Genomic DNA, 17,825 nt, shown 5'->3' on the forward strand with positions numbered 1-17,825 from the left:
CAAGGACACCCACCAGTTGCATGTGGAGGAGCGGAGACGCGAACCCGGTTCCCCAGATTACGAGACTACCACTCTTAACCACTACACCACACTGGCTGAAGTAAGCTACCTGAAGTCTCCTTCCTGACAGAGAGCGGCGCTCTAGGAGGCTGAGGCAGGCAAGGGCCCACAGCCCAGCTCCCTAGCTGGCTAGATGGGGCTCGCTAGCTCTGGAGGAGGGGTGTGATTCCTCAGCTGGAGCAGGCTTAGAACAGGTGAGGGTCACCTGCCTCGTCAAGCCCAGGTGCTGCAATCATCATGCAAAAGGGAAGCAGGGCTGAGGGGCTGGGGCTGATCAGCTGCCCATGTTGATGGGCAGATTGGATGCTCTAGGATCTGTGGGACTGTGCTTTAGTTTGGACTTTGGACATGTGGATTGATTCTGGACTGGAGACTTGACGAACTGACTCGCTGCCCAGTAGGCCAGGGCTTCAGAGCACCGCCTGAGGCAAATGGCTTCACCTCGCCTCATGGAAGTGCTGGCCTTCACCACAAGACTCTGTTTTGTTACTTTTCCTTGCTGTCTACAGAGATTAATTCAATAACACAGGCCTCTGAGGTGTTTTTATAAGGTGAGTGCGGCCATATCTGTGGGAATGTTCAGGGTGGCGGGAGAGGGTATATTGTTTATTCGTATCCTTCCCAACTTGTGCTAGCAAGTTCCTTTACTTAGCAGAGTGCATTCCCCTTTACACAGCAGAAAATTAGTTGCAAACTCGTGTGAGTTTCTTAAGACCATACAGTGGTACCTCGGGTTACATACGCTTCAGGTTACAGACTCTGCTAACCCAGAAATAGTGCTTCGGGTTAAGAACTTTGCTTCAGGATAAGAACAGAAATCGTGCTCCGGCAGCGCAGCAGCAGCAGCAGGAGGCCCCATTAGCTAAAGCGGTGCTTCAGGTTAAGAACAGTTTCAGGTTATGAACGGACCTCCGGAACAAATTACGTACTTAACCCAAGATACCACTGTACACAATTCAATCTGGTTTGTCCAGACTGAAATGTGTTCTAATATTTTCCTGATAAGACCCCTTGAATCCCTCCTAAAAGAATAAAGACACCACAATCTTATTCATAAGCAATAAAAAGAAAGTTTACTCACTATCAGGCAGAGCACAGCATGATCCCTGAAGGCAGGTTTAAGGATTAAAGTTACAAGCATATACAAATAGGTTTACCCCATATGTGGGTTGACCTACAGTAATGACTGCATTTAGCAATCCGGGAAGTTCACAGGACGAAAGGAAGATGGAAAAGAGAGGGGGAGTGGTGGCATGCCTTGTCCTATTACCAGGTCTGGGGAGGTCACGCCCACCCACTAGTCACATGCAAGGAAGGATGCTCCAGGCCAGGATGAACAGGAAGTTTTGACTAGCTGGACCAAACATTTCCTTGCATGTCCGCTCTAGGAAAACAAGGAATGTTGTACTTGACTGCTCTCAGTGGATTACATCCCACATTATCAACCTCAGCTCTGTCTCCTGTCTCACTCACCCCACTTAGGAGTTCTCAGCTCCTTCCTGTGCAGCTAAGCTCAGCTCTCAAGCAAGATGGACACTGCAGATAGTTGCTAAGTCCCAGAACTGCACCTCTCTTCCTTTCATCAGTTATAGCAGCAATTGTTGCTGTTGCCAGATCAACCAAGGAGGACTCTGCGCACACCCCTGGCCAATCTTAGGGGGAACTCAAGGCCACCCCCGCTGTTCCTGGGAGATCCCTGACGGACAGAGAGCAGGACTTCCTCCGGGCAGCTGGGTGGCCTGGTACTTCTCACTTCAGAAATGTATGTGGTTTGCCATGAGCACACCAGGATACGGGATGCCAAGCCACAGCGTCAGAGATGGAGGAGGAGGAAGTGCCTGAAGGGTCAGCAGAATCCCTCCCATCAGCTTGTGTTAGCGTCTCTTCAGTGGAAGCTGCCCAAGCAGCATCCAGCCAGGCTGCCACATTGAGGAAGGCAGAGGAGGTGATCTGCCTGTGTGAGCAGAAGCAGAGGAAGGACCAGAAGCCGGGGTCAGGGAGGGAAGCGATGGCCAAGTGTCTCTTCAAAACCCTCACCACACATAACACCGCACCTCACCACCAGCAGATAACAGCATTTTGCAGGCCATTGCTTGACAGGCAGGGATGTTCCCAGAGAGTGCACAGTCGGAGCATTGGCGCAGTGTATTCCCTTCAGTATTTTCCCTTAGGGAGATGGGCTGTCACATTGTGACTCACTTTTGTTTTAATGCCTCTGGTTTTCTTGCTCTCGGAAGTAAACACAGGCAGCTGTTTCCCAGGATTCCACCAGCTCTTAAGAACTGGTTCTCATATGGCATATTCCAAACAGGCCTAAATCCTAGCTCAGATGAAGCCTGACAGAATCACACTCTTACTAGAACAGGTATAGGCAGAAGGTTCGGGACAGATAATAAACTATGGAACTCCTTCCTGCAGGAGGCAGTAATGTCCACCAGCTTAGGAGGCTTTAAAAGAGGATTCAACAAATTCATGGAGGATATCAGCAGCACTAGCGGCAATGGAAGCTAGGCCAGACCCTCCAAGTGTCCCTATTTTCCAGGGAGAGTCCCGGATTTACAGAAGCCGTCCCGCTTTCTGATTTTATCCGGCTTTTGCTTAGGATGTCCCTATTTCCATCAGAGAAATATTGGAGGGCATGGCGTTATGTGACACCTGAACCAAGGAGATAAGTAACGAGAAAACTTTTAGAAGAGATCTGAAAGCAGCCCTGTAAAGGGAAGGTTAATGTTTTATTATGGTTTTATATATGTTGGAAGCTGCCCAGAGTAGCTGGGGCAACCCAGTGAGATGGATGGGGTGTAAATAAAAATTATTATTATTATGGAATAAAAAGGTAAATGTACCCCTGCCCATACAGGCCAGTCGTGTCTGACTCTAGGATTGTGCGCCCATCTCACTTAAGAGGCCGGGAGCCAGCGCTGTCCGCAGACACTTCCGGGTCACGTGGCCAGTGTGACAAGCTGCATCTGGCGAGCCAGCGCAGCACATGGAAACGCCGTTTACCTTCCCGCTAGTAAGCGGTCCCTATTTATCTACTTGCACCCAGGGGTGCCTTCGAACTGCTAGGTTGGCAGGCGCTGGGACCGAGCAACGGGAGCGCACCCCGCTGCAGGGATTCGAACCGCCGACCTGACGATCGGCAAGTCCTAGGCACTGAGGTTTTACCCACAGTGCCACCTGCGTCCCTATTATGGAATAGGATGTCGCTATTTTCATTGGATAAATGTTGGAGGATATGCTTGGTCTCCACGGTTGGATTTGGTATGCTTCTGAGGACTTGTTGCTGGATACCACAGGAGGGGAGAGTGATCTTGTGCTGAGGTCCTTCTCGTGTACATCCCATGAGCATTTGGTTGGCCACTGTGAGAACAGAATTCCGGGGTAGACGGGCCACTGGCCTGGTCGAGAAGGCTCTTCTAACATTAGTTAGATCCAGGTTTACTGGTAGATCTCTGGGAGATTTGCAGTAAATCACAAGGGTTTCTAACTCTCGGTTGTTTAACGATTGCAACAACAAGGTTGCTTTATCCCCACCTAAATTAGGTGGCTGAGATGAATAAGGTAAAAGGTAAAGGACCCCGGGACGGTTAAGTCCAGTCAAAGGCGACTATGGGGTTGCGGCGCTCATCTCGCTTTCAGGCCAAGTTTGTCCACAGACAGCTTTCTGGGTCATGTGGCCAGCATGACTAAACCGCTTCTGGCGCAACGGAACACTGTGACAGAACCAGAGCGCACGGAAACACTGTTTACCTTCCCGCCACAGCAGTACCTATTTATCTACTTGCACTGATGCACCTTTGAACTGCTAGGATGGCAGGAGCAGGGACAGAGCAACAGGAGCTCACCCCGTCATTGGCAAGCCCAGCAGGCTTAGTGGTTTAGACCACAGCGCCACCTGCATAAAGACACCTAAACAGGAACAGACTTTTATGTGAAATGACTGTGAGTTCTGTTCTGGGACCAAAAGGAAAAACTCTGAGGTTCAGAATGTGCTCAGAGAGGCACTTGGTTCTTGTGTTCCAACTATCTGACTTTTGCACCAGAGGCTGGTCAGTAGATCTTGTGGGTTCCAAATAGACAAGCCTGGAGCCTTACCAACCCTGGATTAGAAGCTACAACCTGGCTTTGTAACCTTTTCCTATGCCCTGGGAAAGGGCCCATATCTATAGCCAGACATTCTCGAAAGTGAATCATGAGCACTCTGAAACAAATCAATTTTGCTGGGTGTTTTCCCCCCCTTTCTCCTTTTTCCATCTCCTTGCCTTTTGTTATGCAAACCATTCTGATTAACGTCAGCCAGTGCCAGCTTCGTCCTTGGGAAACTCTAGCAAGAAAACTATAGCCTCAGAGAGGAAGGCTGGGGAGAATCGCAGGGAAAGTGCCAGTGGCAAGCTCCCACTGGAGGGAGGGAGGGAGGGCTCCATCACTTGAGAATAAGAGCATCTTTTGTCTGTGCTCCAGCCTGCTGAGCCCCATGAAAAGTGGTGCAGAAAACAAGAGGTGGCAGGTTCGGGTGCTTACACGACATGGAGAGGACAGGACAGAGCAGCAGCAAAAGCTGCACGCTTCACTGCGATGAACTGCAGGTCTCTTTGCCGCAGTGTGTCCCACTCCAGGGGGCAGGTCACGGATTGAGACGCTGTCAGCCCGATTTCTGTCTATTAATAGCCCGTCAGCACATCCACTGGAGCTGTGTGCCAAAATGCCTAAAGCCAATCTTCTGGGGCTCAGGGCTTGCCAGATCAAAAGGGACGGGGAGAAATATATAGTCAGAAGTGGATTTTTTATAGTTAAAAGTGGATGTACAGAACTGTATTGAGAGAATGACTCAATGCTTTTGTAAAAAATAAAAATGTGTGTGTGATCCAGGACTTAGAGAGGTAGAGGGCACCTCAAAGAGCTAAATTAAAAGGCCACAAAGGGGGAGGGGGAGTTTATAAAAATGAGAATGCATTTCTGCAACAGCTTTATGGATCTGTCTAGTATCGTATCACGCAGTGAATCATAGAACCCACAGGGGCTGCAGGGACCTAAAAGGCCATTCAGCCCACCTACCCCCGATAATGTAAGCAAGAGCATCCTGATAGAATAATTGAGTTGGGATGGAGATGGGGTCAGAATCCTCGCCCCATCAAAATTGCATGTGTCAAGGGGAAGGTAAGTGGGAGAGAAAGAAAGAGGAAGAGCCACAGCTCAGTGGTAGAATATTTGCACTCTGCATACAGAAAGTCCCCAGGCCAATCGCTGGCATCTCTAGATCAGGCTGGGAGAGAGTCCCTGGTCTGAAACTCTGGAGAGCTGCTGCCAGCCAGAGAAGGCAATATTTGAGCTAGATTGACTACTGGTTTAATTCTAAGACAGGCATAGGCAAACTCGGCCCTCCAGATGTTTTGAGACTACAATCCCCATCATCCCTGACCACTGGTCCTGTTGTTTTGAGACTACAATCCCCATCATCCCTGACCACTGGTCCTGTTGGTTAGGGATGATGGGAGTTGTAGTCCCAAAGCATCTGGAGGGCAGAGTTTGCCTATGCCTGACCTAAGAGCAAATTCCTATGTTCCTCATTTAGAGGTAAGGTAGTCAGAGACGCAGATGGGTGGAAGAGAAAGAGACAGGCGAGGGAGAGGTGGAATGGTATGGGAAGATAGGTGAGGAAAGGCTGCGGAAGGACCATTAAAAAATGCTCCAGCCAGATTTTTTAATCTCTTTTATTTATCCAAGGGGAGAGCAGACCTTGTGTTGCATACCTTGTGTCTGAACGTCTCATTTCTGCCCTTTCCTGAACTGGCGACTGGAAGCCATGTGGTGCATCCCATCTCTCCCAGGGAACGGTGCAGACTGTCCTTGTCACTCTTTGGCGGAGGTATAATAAAGAGCAGGTGATTTATTAGGGAAACATCTTTTGTCACAGTGGCGTTTTTGGCTTGACGCTCAAGCAGTTGTCACTGGGCTTCCCTGCCAATAGAAGTTGGGGGGGGGGGGAGGAGAAGAGAGGACTAGTTGGAAGCTAATAGCTATGGATGGGAAGGAGGTGGGAATTCCAAATCCCGACTGGGATGTGGCTTGGAAGCATTGTAAGATTGGGAAATGCCCTCCCAAAAGGGGACTGGCAGAGTCACTAATCGACAGAGAGCGAAGGGGAGCGCAAGGAAGGAAGAGGTCAGAAAGTGACAGGCGGTGGTGCCATCGAGGCTGAAGTCTTGGGCATACCTTCTGGGTCAAGAGAAATGAGTTGAAAGGGACCCCCCCAAAGGCTGGTGTCACACCGTACCTGTCAGTGTCAAGGAGAACTCTAGCGTGCCTCTTACTTTAAGGGACCACCTGATGAGCCCCTTACTCTTGCAAACCTGGGTGCCCTTATCATCGCTGACTGTCCGTTTATTTCCTCAGGCCAGTGGCATAGCGTGGGGGGTGCAGGGGGGCCGGCCGCACCGGGCGCAACATCTGGGGGGGCACTCGCAGCTCTCTGAGTGCTAAAATCCACAGGTTAGGGGGCGCAAATTACTTGCCTTGCCCCGGGTGCTGACAACCCACGCTATGCCACTGCCTCAGGCAAGAACTCCTTGTTACTCTCCCACAGTAGGTTCCCTGCCCCTGTGGAGTCCCCTCTAAAATCCTTTAAGCTTTCCACTGGAGACTTCCTGGGCCCCAACTCCAGCTACCGTACTTCTGTCCCTCCCCACCTCAGCTCCTGTCTCACACCCCTCACTCTTTGGTCTCTCTCCCTTTCTCCCTCTTGGCCCTCATCTTAAATCTTCTGCATCCCTCCTGTCTCTTTCTCAGCCTCCACTTTTTATAATCCATCCATCCCCTCTACCTTCGTTTTCCTCCCCCTGTCATTCATTCAAAGTGCAGCCCCCTGTCCCTGCTTGCTCACCCCTCAGCGCCAGCTCCCATTGCCTCCTTTCTGGGCATGTGATTCATCCTGCCGGCAGCTGGCTTGCCCCATTTTGAAGCACATTACCATCCTAAGGGTGGCCCCCAACCCCACCCTCCAATACCATTAAGCCCGTTGTCTAAATATTCACTAACCATCAGTTGTGGCTAGCGTGAGGGGAGAGGCACCAGGAGGCGTATCAGTCAAAAAGTTGGCAACAAGGAGATATCTCAGACCCCTCTTCGGCCTGAAGCTCAGAAAGAATCCAAAGTACCAGGTCCTCCAATGTTGTTCTATGGATTTCAAAAGGTAATGTACATAAAATGTTTCGAATACTTAAAAGCACTAAATAAATTTTAAGTATTTTCTTTTTCAAAAAAATGGAAATTGATAGGCACTTGCACCTAGAGAAGAGTTCTGTGTCGCCCAGAACCTTGCATGCAACATTTTTAACGCTAGTTGCTAGATAAGAGTGATTCCTTACCCAGAAAGGAAAAGAATTGTGGTTTTCTGCTGCCCTCTTCTGCTTCCTAAGGGGAACGACAAGGGTGAGAGCAAAGCTGCAGTGAGCCCCAATGAACTCACAATTAACATTCAGGCTTTAAAAAAACACCATTCTAGAAAACTACAGTAAAAAAGAAAACATCAGAGAATACTGTATACAGTCAATTCAATGTGTGTGTTTTTGTTTGGGTCTGTTTTGTTTTTTTAACAGGGCTGGGCAACTTGCAGTTGTTGGTCTGATTTCATGTAGGTAGCAAAGGGAAAGGAAAAGAACTGCAGAAAGAGAGAGAGAGGAGGTGTCTCACATACTTTTGGCTCTGGGCCCCGACAGATTACCTCCAAATGAACGTTCTCCACCCATTTTAAAGCCCAGAAATCAAAACCTTGGACATCAAAAAGTTAACTATGTAGGTGCAATGTGAGCCACTTTCCATTAATGAGTGCCACCCCCAAGAAGGCTCTGTGTGATCAGAATTCTGGTTTTGCCTTGCTCCAAATCCTCAGGTGACCTCATAGCGGTTTTATGAAGATGCTGAAAAGCATGGTTTGGCCGGGGCAGGGGTGGGCGGTCAGGCATAAGAAACCACCAGATTCAAGACCAATAGGGTAAAGAAGAAGAAAAAAGTTATGCTCCAAACCTGAAAGTTTAAGAATGTGAGATCACAGACTGAAGACCACCAGCATCCTATATCCAGCACTGAAGTAGAAAGCCAGTGCCTGAGATCTGCAGCTGCAGGTGAAGTGGACTCACAAAGCCTGAATGCTTCTCCTTACAAAAACATCCGCTGCACATAGAAAATTATGCATCACGGAGAAGAGTTTTTGCTTTCCCTGATATCCAGTGTTCTTTGTGCAAGGAATGCATTTGTATGAAGGGGCTTTCGGCCTTGTGAGGCCCGTCACCTGTTGTCCATAGCCCATATGTAGGTTGATATCACTTCAAGCAAAGCTTCATTTTGCAGAGGACACTGACCAACTCTTGTCAGGCCTCACCATTCTTCTACAGGAACATGACACACACACAAGATTGCAGGAGACAATAATGAGTTTCAGGCAAGCTGTTGTTTAGAGCAGTGCTTCCCAACCTTTTTAGTATGGTAACCCACAAGTCCAAAATCACCTGGAATTGTGACCCATCAGTTTTATCGTCACATGGATTTCGGATCTTAGCTCTTCAGCAGCCTGCTCTCTGTTTCACACATTTTAGCTACTGGGTTTGCCTATTTTATAACCACCGCTTGCAGCACCCAAGGGATATAAATAAATGAAATTATAACAACTGTCACCGGATCTGCCACCAGAGAGCAATTCCCAAGTGTTAAAATGTAGGACTCGAGAGTTTCTGACGTTCGGTTAGAACTGTCAGCACAGCATTGTAACATGCCAACGAAATGAAAAGTTGTTAAAGAAGTATTCATCGTGTCACTTAAAAAGCAGTAATTATGTTGGGCTTACATATAAAGCCCATGACCTACTTGCAGGCTGTGATACACAGGCAGGGAAAAGCTGTTCTAGGGAACCCCATCAGCTATTATTTCTCTTACTGGAGATCCACTGATGTTTAACAAGGATTCCCTTTAACAGGTTTTTTTGTAATCATTGCTTCAGCTGTTAGGCCTATTACGTTGCTGATTGCCTTTGGCATTAGCAAGCCTTTGTCTTTGGCACACAACTGTGGGTTCAGCAGATGCTGCTCAGGCAAAGTTGACATTTCTAATTTTCTGTTTCTTTGCCCAGAAAAGAGGGAAATCATAGTGGCCTACCTCATACCCTCCAACATTTCTACGATGAAAATAGGGATGTCCTATTCCATCATCATCACCATCATGTTTTTATTTATACCCCACCCATCTGACTGGGTTGCCCCAGCCACTCTGGGAGGCTTCCAATGTATATATATAAAAAATAAGCCCTATCAAGGGCTGCCTTCAGATGTCTTCTAAAGGTTGTATACTTATCTCCTTGGCTCAGGGGTTGCGTAATTCCATACCTTCTGTTGAAAATAGATACAGTGGTACCTCAGGTTACATACGCTTCAGGTTACAGACTCGGCTAACCCAGAAATAGTGCTTCAGGTTAAGAACTTTGCTTCAGGATGAGAACAGAAATCATGCTCCAGCGGCGCGGCAGCAGCGGGAGGCCCCATTAGCTAAAGTGGTGCTTCAGGTTAAGAACAGTTTCAGGTTAAGAACGTACCTCTGGAGCACATTAAGTACTTAACCCGAGGTACCACTGTACATCCTAAGGAAAAGCGGGACATTCTGGGATCAAATCAGGAACTAGGATGGCTTCAGTAAATCCAGGAATGTGCCTGGAAAACAGGGACACTTGGAGGGTCTGCTACCTCACAGGCCAGTTGCGAAGAGAAGCATGTGATTTGCAAAGTATTTCTTGTTCTGAAATACAGGGTGCACAACAGATATCACTTCTCTGAGTGACTAGCCTAGTAGCCAAGAAACCTGCCCTCCTTCCCCACATTAGTCATGCAGAATACACCTTTGCTCCCTCATTCATGCCAGGGGTTAATTGTCTTGATCTTCTTTGTCTATGTTGGGATTAATTAGGTAATTAACAGACAACACTTGGCAGATGGGATCATGTTAGTTTCTGGTTATTACAGGTACCCAGATTGCCTCAAGTAATACATGCAGCAGAGGGGGAGGAAGGCCAGCAGTTTGAATGTCAACCAAAATGGATGGGCAAAGGGCTACCTTTCAATGTGGCCCCAAACAAAACTTGATTTCACATTTGACGCTTGTGAAATTAACCTTGGCTATGAAGGTTGAACTGCCGATGTCAGAATCAAGCCTAAAGCGAAACTTGTACAACGTACATTTTGAAAGTCATCCTTGGGAATTAAAATTCACAACCTAATTGAGTTGAGTTAATTGGATTCTTTGGCTTATTGAAATTCCTGCTGGTCATTGTTTTGTGTTAACATGTGCTGGAATTGTTAATGCGTGGGGGGGGGAGAGAGAGACGTGCAATGGATGTTTTAGAAGTTCCAAATAAACAGATTCACATTTCCCACTTTCCCTGCTAGAAACTGACACAGCACCTTCTGTGCAGCTGCATTCCCATTGACCACCAGGCCACATCATGCACTAACTGGCTAAAGATGCCTTGACTGAGCCACTACCATGTATTCCATCAATTTATCTTTCATTCATTATCACAACTCAATTCCACCCTTCCTACAAAGGACATCAGGGTGGTATCCCACATTAACCTCACACAAACACTGCCAGGAAAGTTGGGATAGTCAGTATCTCTCAGCCTAAGGATAGTTTCATACGTGAACAGGGATTTAGAAACTGATAGTACATTTCAAACTGCTTTATTCCCATTTTAAATGCCATTTCAGAAGCTGCACATTCCAATCTAGTGTTGTCTATTTTGCAATGTAAACCCTTGGCCAGTTTGTCAGTAAGAAGTTTTTCTACCAAAAGTTTCTCAATTGCTTTTTTTAAAAATTGAAACTGGAAATAAAGCATGGCGTTAACCCAAGCCCTTCTCTTCCCACTGAAACAAGAGGTAACAGAAACAGATCTTAAACACACGGTGCTTCAAGAACATTGTATGATAGCTTAAAGACTAATTTAAAAGCTTCCTTTCCAAACATAAATGTGCAGCTGTTTCATATTACCACTAGTATCGCTTTTATTATGGTATGTTTTAACTGTTTTGTCCACCAGCTGGACATTTCTGAATTTGAAAGCTGTTTTTTGTTTGTTTTTTTAAAGTAGCCTCCTGCTTCACGGGCTAAGTTTGACTGTCTGTTGCTCTGTAACACATTTCAGTTAAGTTTGTAAGTGGTGTTGTGAACTCTGGGGTATCTGAGCAGCCTAGCCGACATTTCTCAGTAAGACTGATGACATACTCTTTCCTATGAAAGACAGCTTGCCTGCTATCACTGCTCTTTCCCTCCAATATACAGCTGCAGGAGATTGCATTCAAAATCAATGCTGCATGTTGCAGAAGTGATCTATTATATCAACTAACAGTAACGTCACCACCACAAAGCCCATGTGGTGTGGATCAATGATTTTTTAAAAAAATAAAATAAAGGAAGATCAGATAGTTTTTTAAATATCTGAATGCTGTACCAGGTTTATCCTTAAAACTGAATCTTTGGCCTCCTACCCAAGAGAGGCTGTTATGCCCAATAAAGATCCATCCTTGCTTCCTTTTAAGTTTTGAGTACTTCCACCTTCAAATCAGGCAAGCTTGCTGGAGGCCCTATTCAGGCATTCAATTCTTGCTGTGTGAAGCACTCAGGAACAGGCTTGGTTTCTCCACCACTCTGGTTCTAAATCATATAGGGAGCTCACACACCTACAGCAGTCTCCCTATACACACCTTACCTAACTCATGGAGGGTGGTGGAAGTGGGGGAGCAAGGCCAGCACATATGACTTCTCAGATGACTAGAACTGGGTTGAATGTCAAAATAGGGCTTTAGTGTCCCAACAAATGTATAGGAAATCATCTGAAACTATACCTACTCTCCCCTAAAGCAGATATAAATTATGTAGCACATAAGTCACACGAGCTGTATTGACTAAAGCCTCTAGTTTGAAACCAACAAGGTTTAATTGTTAGCAAATGATGAGCATGCACACTTGTTCAGGAAACATGAAACAGAAAATTAGAAACCAACTTACAGAAATATTTCAACCAACCCACCTTGAGTAATTGTACAAGCTTTGTGGACCAAGATTTAGGCCACACTGCCATGTTACCCCCCCCCCCAGGGCATTTATTCTAAGATCACCCTCCCACTTATCTAGGAAAAGCTACTAGACGCAGATGTGTTGTTAAGAGATTTATTAGATACCCTTTGAGCACTATGTACACAGAAAGGCAGAAGTTATTTCTTAGTTTCTTCCTCCTTGGACAGGGTCTTGATGATCTCTTCCTTCTTGGCTTGCAGGCGTTCTTCACGGCGCTTACGGGCCTCCTTGGTCTTGGACCTACGGGCTTCAGCCTGGTCACTGAAAAGCAAAGGAAGGCCCGTGAAAAGCACAGCAACAACAGATTCACTTTCTTGCTGTCACCAAATTCACAGAATATGTATATGAATCCAGATTACAGATTTGTCTGCAGTCTGACAGCTGGCGCATTTGAAGAGAACTTTTATCCCCTCCCTAACAACTACTGTTGCCTATTTCATTGTTTTTAATATAGAGTGCAAGCTATCTTGATAACTTTGTGGTATTTTAAATTTATTTTTGGAGCATTTTTATCTTGTCTACTAACCAAACATTTCCCCATAGAGAGGACTTTGTCATTGCTGCCAACTTACACTAAAAAGCCAATTCGCGAATTAACCTGGGAGGGAACAATGAAACATCACTTCCCAACTCAGTGGTGGAGCCAGACAAACAATCAAGATGAACGAACCCCTTCAACGGAAGCCTCATGGCAAGTAACAGAAGAGTAAAGAGAGCAAACTCTAATACCTCAGATGACTCACCACGGTAAGTTGATTACTTGTGGAGTTTGTGCTATACCTCTCATTCTTCAGCCCGTAACACCTTTTTATTGCTACCTTAAGAATTTTAGTACTGCTATGCCAAGAACAGGACTTTATTCAGGGAGGAGAGCAAAGGAGGGAAACGACTTTACTCAAAGGAAGCAAGGGTCCAGTAACAAAATGAGAAAACACTTACGCCAGAAGCTTCTTGCGAGCCTTGTCTGCCTTCAGCTTGTGGATGTGCTCCATCAGGATCCGCTTGTTTTTGAACACGTTACCTTTCACCTTCAAGTACAAGCTGTGGTACCTGGAAAAGATGTCAGAAACAGCAAGGGCTGAGTATGCCGCTCCATAGCTCTGAATAAATATTAACGCCCTAAAAGAAAGTGTAAGTGGCTTTGCCTTGTCATCAAGTATGTGGGCTCCATAATCCTTAAATCCAATTTAAATGAACTCTGAAACCTAGCACACTATTCAGTAAGCCTTCCATAAACTAGCATGATTTGGCTCTCACCATTGGAATAGACGCATATAAAAAGTTAGCCACATTACAGGCCGAAAAAGCCAGAGATGCTTCAGGTGACAAAACTGACAAATGTATTTGTTTGCCAGACTTACATATGGCGATCAATCTTCTTGGATTCCCTGTATCTGCGAAGCAGACGTCTCAAAATCCTCATCCTTCTCATCCAAGTAACCTTCTCAGGCATACGTGCATTGGCTGTACCTTTTCTCTTACCTGGAAAGCAAAGGAAAATGTTAGGCAGGATGATTCAGTGATCTGTGCTAAGAGTACAAAAATGTTTGCATTTCTGCAAAAGCCTCCTAAGTGTAGAATTAAAGATATCTGATGCTTTGTTTCATTAGATCTGCCTAAACTAAACTGCCTCTAAATTGGAGATTCTCAAAATTGATGGAAACCAGCTCTTACCAATGCCCATGTGCCTGCCCTTGCGGCGAGCCAAAGTGTTTTTCCGGCACCGTGCTCGTGAGTGAACGGTAACTGGCTTGCGGATTATCAGGCCATCTTTGATCAGTTTCCTGATCTGTTGACCTAGAAGACAAGGGAAAACAATAATCAGAAAGAATAACTAGTATCACCAAGGAGAACCTGCAAATCTATTTTCACATAAGTAAGCAAAACTATGTTTATGCCAATGTCTACATTTCTGTTTCCAAGTTAAAATCCACCTGATTCACAGACATTGTCTATTTTCTGGTCTGTTGAATTAACTAAAGACAGGTAAGCTAAGGAAAGTCTATGTAACAGAGTAAGAAAGTGCTACTAAGCTAGTGGCTTGCACTATGAACAGATGTTTGCTATGGTTTTAAACAAAACCGATTACAGTGGTACCTTGGTTCTTGAATGAAATCCATTCCAGAAGCCCATTCGGCTTCTGAAATATTTGAAAACCGAGGCACAGCTTCCCATTGGTTGCAAGAGCTTCTTGCCCTCAGCGGAAGCTGCGTCACACATTCAGGTTATGAAAAACGTTGAAAAATGGAAGCATTTACTTCTGGGTTTTCAGTTTGAGAACCAAAACGTATGAGAACAGAGGCATTTGGAAACCGAGGTTCCACTGTATCAGCAAAAACTAGCATCTGCTACAAGAAGTACCAACAATGTAAGCAAGCTGTACATACTCATGCTTCTGTGACATGGCAAATGTTCACTTACGAGAGTTGGCATTTGCAATTTCATTGGTCTCGTTGGGATCCAACCAGACTTTCTTCTTGCCACAGCGCAGGACGCTGGAGGCCAGCCTCTTCTGAAGCCTTAGCATACTGAGGACAAAAATACAAGATTAGAGATTTCACAGAACAGCAAAGAAGTTATCCTGACTTGTGGAGATATTAGATGGGAGTGTTATTCCAAAGTAGCAAAAATTAACTGCTCATCTGCATAACTAAAATAAGCAAACTATACAGGACTCTGAGCAATGAGCCTAGACACTGGGAACCTAATCTAGGCTCCCCCCACAAAAACCCCACTAATTTTGGTAGCGGTGGCACAAAGTGGGGAAAAAACAGGAAATACTGGGGTACGCAGCAAGTTAAGTCTATATATCCAGTCCAGTACCCTGATGAATATATAACTACCCTCCTTTCAGTCAGATCAATCATTTAATGTGTGCCACCTCTGCCACTCTAATCAGTGCCATGATTAGAAACAGTGAAGATCAAATTTGAGATTTTGATTTGACATTTTATTTGTATTCCTGCAAAGAGAATTTAATCTGATTTTAACCCAATTACTCTGAGAGGAAAAACAGGTTTGCTGCATGAGGACTCCTTCCTATAACTCCAGTGCACACTTTATTAACATAACACAGTACTGATAAAGAACAGTACAGGATATCAAAATCCAATAGTATTATTTATTAATACGTTTTTGAATCAGGAGTGGGTTATTGTGATAGTAAAGCTAACAGCCACCAACCATCTGCAAACCCTGGTACACCTTTATAACATCTGTAATAACTTTTTTTGCTTTGGTGATTTGTCATGACAGAGATCCAGCTGTGTATGCAAGAGAGAGATTAGAGTTTGGACATTCTAACTCTTGCATAGCCATGGAACACACCGGGCAGCCTTCAACTGACCACTCTCCTCTCATGAAACACTATCTGCACTATGGGGAAGGGGTGTCATTATCTTCCAGAAAGGCTGAAAAATTTATGGAAACAATGCATGCGAAGCAGAAGCATTGCGAGGCAGTGTGGTATAGTGGTTAGTGGCATGACTTGGACTTAGGAAGCCAGGGTTCAATTCTTCGTTATACATCTTTGGGTGCCAGGGAAAAACATTCCTTTTCAACCAGGCTTTTGGCTGATTAACAGTGTATGTCATTTTAAATGTGTTTGTGGGGGGGGGGGTGTGTTATGGGTTTGCTTTTATTTTGCTCATTCTTATTATGTATTCTGTATTTTTATGATGTGAACTGCCCTGAGATCCTCAAATAAAGGGAGGGAGATTTAAGAAGCATAAAAATAAATTCTCTATTTGGCTGTGAAGCTCACTGGGTGACCCTGTGAGCCAGTCACTGCCTGCCAGTCTAACCCATCCCACAAGGTGGATTGTGGGGATTAAACGAGGGGAGCCACGAACACCACCTTCGAGTTCCTCGGAGGAAAGAAAATGGGATATAATTGCAACAAATAAATATCCCCCATCCTTTTGTTGCGATGCTCCCGACTAAACATTAAGAAAGGACTTTCTGGCAGGAGGAGCTGTTCCGACAGTGGGAAGGGTCTCCCTCGGACGACCTCTCCCCTCACTGGAGGTTTCTCATCGGAAGTTGTATAGAGGCCATCTGCCAAGGTTGCGATCCCTTCATTGGAAGGGATGACCCATGAGGGGTGGACCTCCCTTCCAGCTCTACAATTCTATGATCCTCAATGGCTTCCCTCCGTTTTCGGGCCCCACCGTGCCTCTTAATGCCCACCACCCACTTCGGACCATCCAGAGGAGGGAGGACCCCCCCCAACCCGCCAATTCGGCTCTTCCGGCCCCTCGTGGCAGCCGCGGAGGCTCCTCCCCTTTCGAACCCCCAGCCTCCCCCTTCACGCGCCACTAGGCCGCGTCTCCCAACCGTTCCTCTGTAACGGTGTCGCGCGCCCTCAGCGAAACAGCCCCTCTCTATTGGCTTTTGTTCTCTCTCCTTCCTTCACTCGTCGAGCCTCGGTCTCCCCCCCCCCCAAACTCCCCACGGAGACTGAAGGCCCCCCCGCCGCCTACTACTCCGCAGCTCCTCACCTCATGGCGGCGGCGCCGACGGCACTAAAAAGAAAGAGAGGAAGGAAGCGCGCACTGGCCAGCCTACTAGCCGACGCGTCAGTGGGCTGTACCACTCACCCCTCTCTTCCCTTTTCACTCCGCCTTCATCGCCTCGCCTTCGGTCCCCACCAGGATTGAAAGTTCTTCACGTTAAACGACAAACTGGAAGAAAATGTGAGAGTTAAGGCGGCTGGGGTAAGCGGTTTAAACAACCGGAACAACAAATTCTGTTTCACCCCCCCATGGAGCTGAGAGTGGTATGGCCTAAAGCTCAACTGCGCCTGCGCGGATGTCTAGGCGTATGCTCGCGTGGGGAGGCGCTTCCGGGAGGGTTCTGTGCCTGAGCCAAAAGAGACAGAGAGATAGAAAGAGCGTTTTGCGCATGCCCGGAAAGATTATGCCATAGTTTTGCTGCGAGGTGCTTGCAGAAAAGAAACGAGTGGAGACTTTCTCTTCATACTGGAGATATTAAACTTGATGATTTCTGAGGCTTCCTCTTTCTCCGTCTGGGCCTAGAAGCCGCCCATAAATAAAAAATTGAGAAATCCACATTTTATTTTAACTGTGGTTGAAAACAGCGTCCCACCCGCATGCTAAAACAGGACAGTACCAATACGGTCCACTTACTCTCTATTTGCAGGATGGGCTGCTGTGGCACAGAGAGGGGCTTAGGATTGCTTTGCAATGTAGCCTATTAACAGTGCAAATTATTTGGTGTGGGGTAGGGCTGATTTAGATTTCCAGCTAAAACTCACTTATGCAAAACAGCCTTTAGCTTGCAGCTAGTGACTCCTGCAGACCCACTAAAAGCCTGAATTAGGAAAAGTAGAAAATCCTGTCCATTGCTGCAGCCTTTTGCTGCAGCCTGGCCAATCACACTTACGCGAAAACCCTGTTTTCCTGCAGACAGCCCTTACCTCCCTTTCGGGAGAGACTAAAAAAATGGCGCCCAACGTAAACCCGAAAGTTATTTTCCGTGTGCTGCTCTACATTTCTAAGTCTATGGGTAAATCCATCCGCCTTTGCGCTGCGACTCTGATCGCACAAAACATGTCCGGACTTGTTTGAAAAGAGTGCGCCTGCGCGATGAGTGTAGCATGTTGCAATTTCTGATGTATTCGGTGAA

At 46.3% G+C, this 17,825-nt stretch overlaps 1 protein-coding gene across 1 annotated transcript; it reads right to left on the reverse strand.

Moving 5' to 3' along the window:
* Positions 1-12,258: 12,258 nt before the first annotated feature.
* RPL19 (ribosomal protein L19) lies at positions 12,259-16,823 on the reverse strand. The gene is made up of 6 exons (XM_083411041.1): positions 16,679-16,823; positions 14,601-14,707; positions 13,854-13,976; positions 13,541-13,661; positions 13,119-13,229; positions 12,259-12,440 (listed from the first exon to the last, which is right to left on the reverse strand). Exons 1-6 carry the CDS (start codon positions 16,681-16,683, stop codon positions 12,317-12,319), a joined length of 591 nt encoding a protein of 196 aa, XP_083267167.1. The 5' UTR covers positions 16,684-16,823; the 3' UTR covers positions 12,259-12,316.
* Between the last annotated feature and the right edge of the window lie 1,002 nt (positions 16,824-17,825).

The sequence above is a fragment of the Podarcis tiliguerta genome (genome assembly GCF_965153285.1).
Source record: "Podarcis tiliguerta genome assembly, chromosome: 13".
In the NCBI taxonomy this organism is placed as follows: domain Eukaryota; kingdom Metazoa; phylum Chordata; class Lepidosauria; order Squamata; family Lacertidae; genus Podarcis; species Podarcis tiliguerta.

What these genes read in the sequence shown, in the direction of transcription:
- RPL19 (XM_083411041.1), bottom strand. An exon ending in GGGCAGGCACATGGGCATTG is followed by an intron (nt 13,662 to 13,853) that starts GTAAGAGCTGGT and finishes TTTGCTTTCCAG; the next exon opens with GTAAGAGAAAAGGTACAGCC. An exon ending in AAGAAGATTGATCGCCATAT is followed by an intron (nt 13,230 to 13,540) that starts GTAAGTCTGGCA and finishes CATCTTTTCCAG; the next exon opens with GTACCACAGCTTGTACTTGA.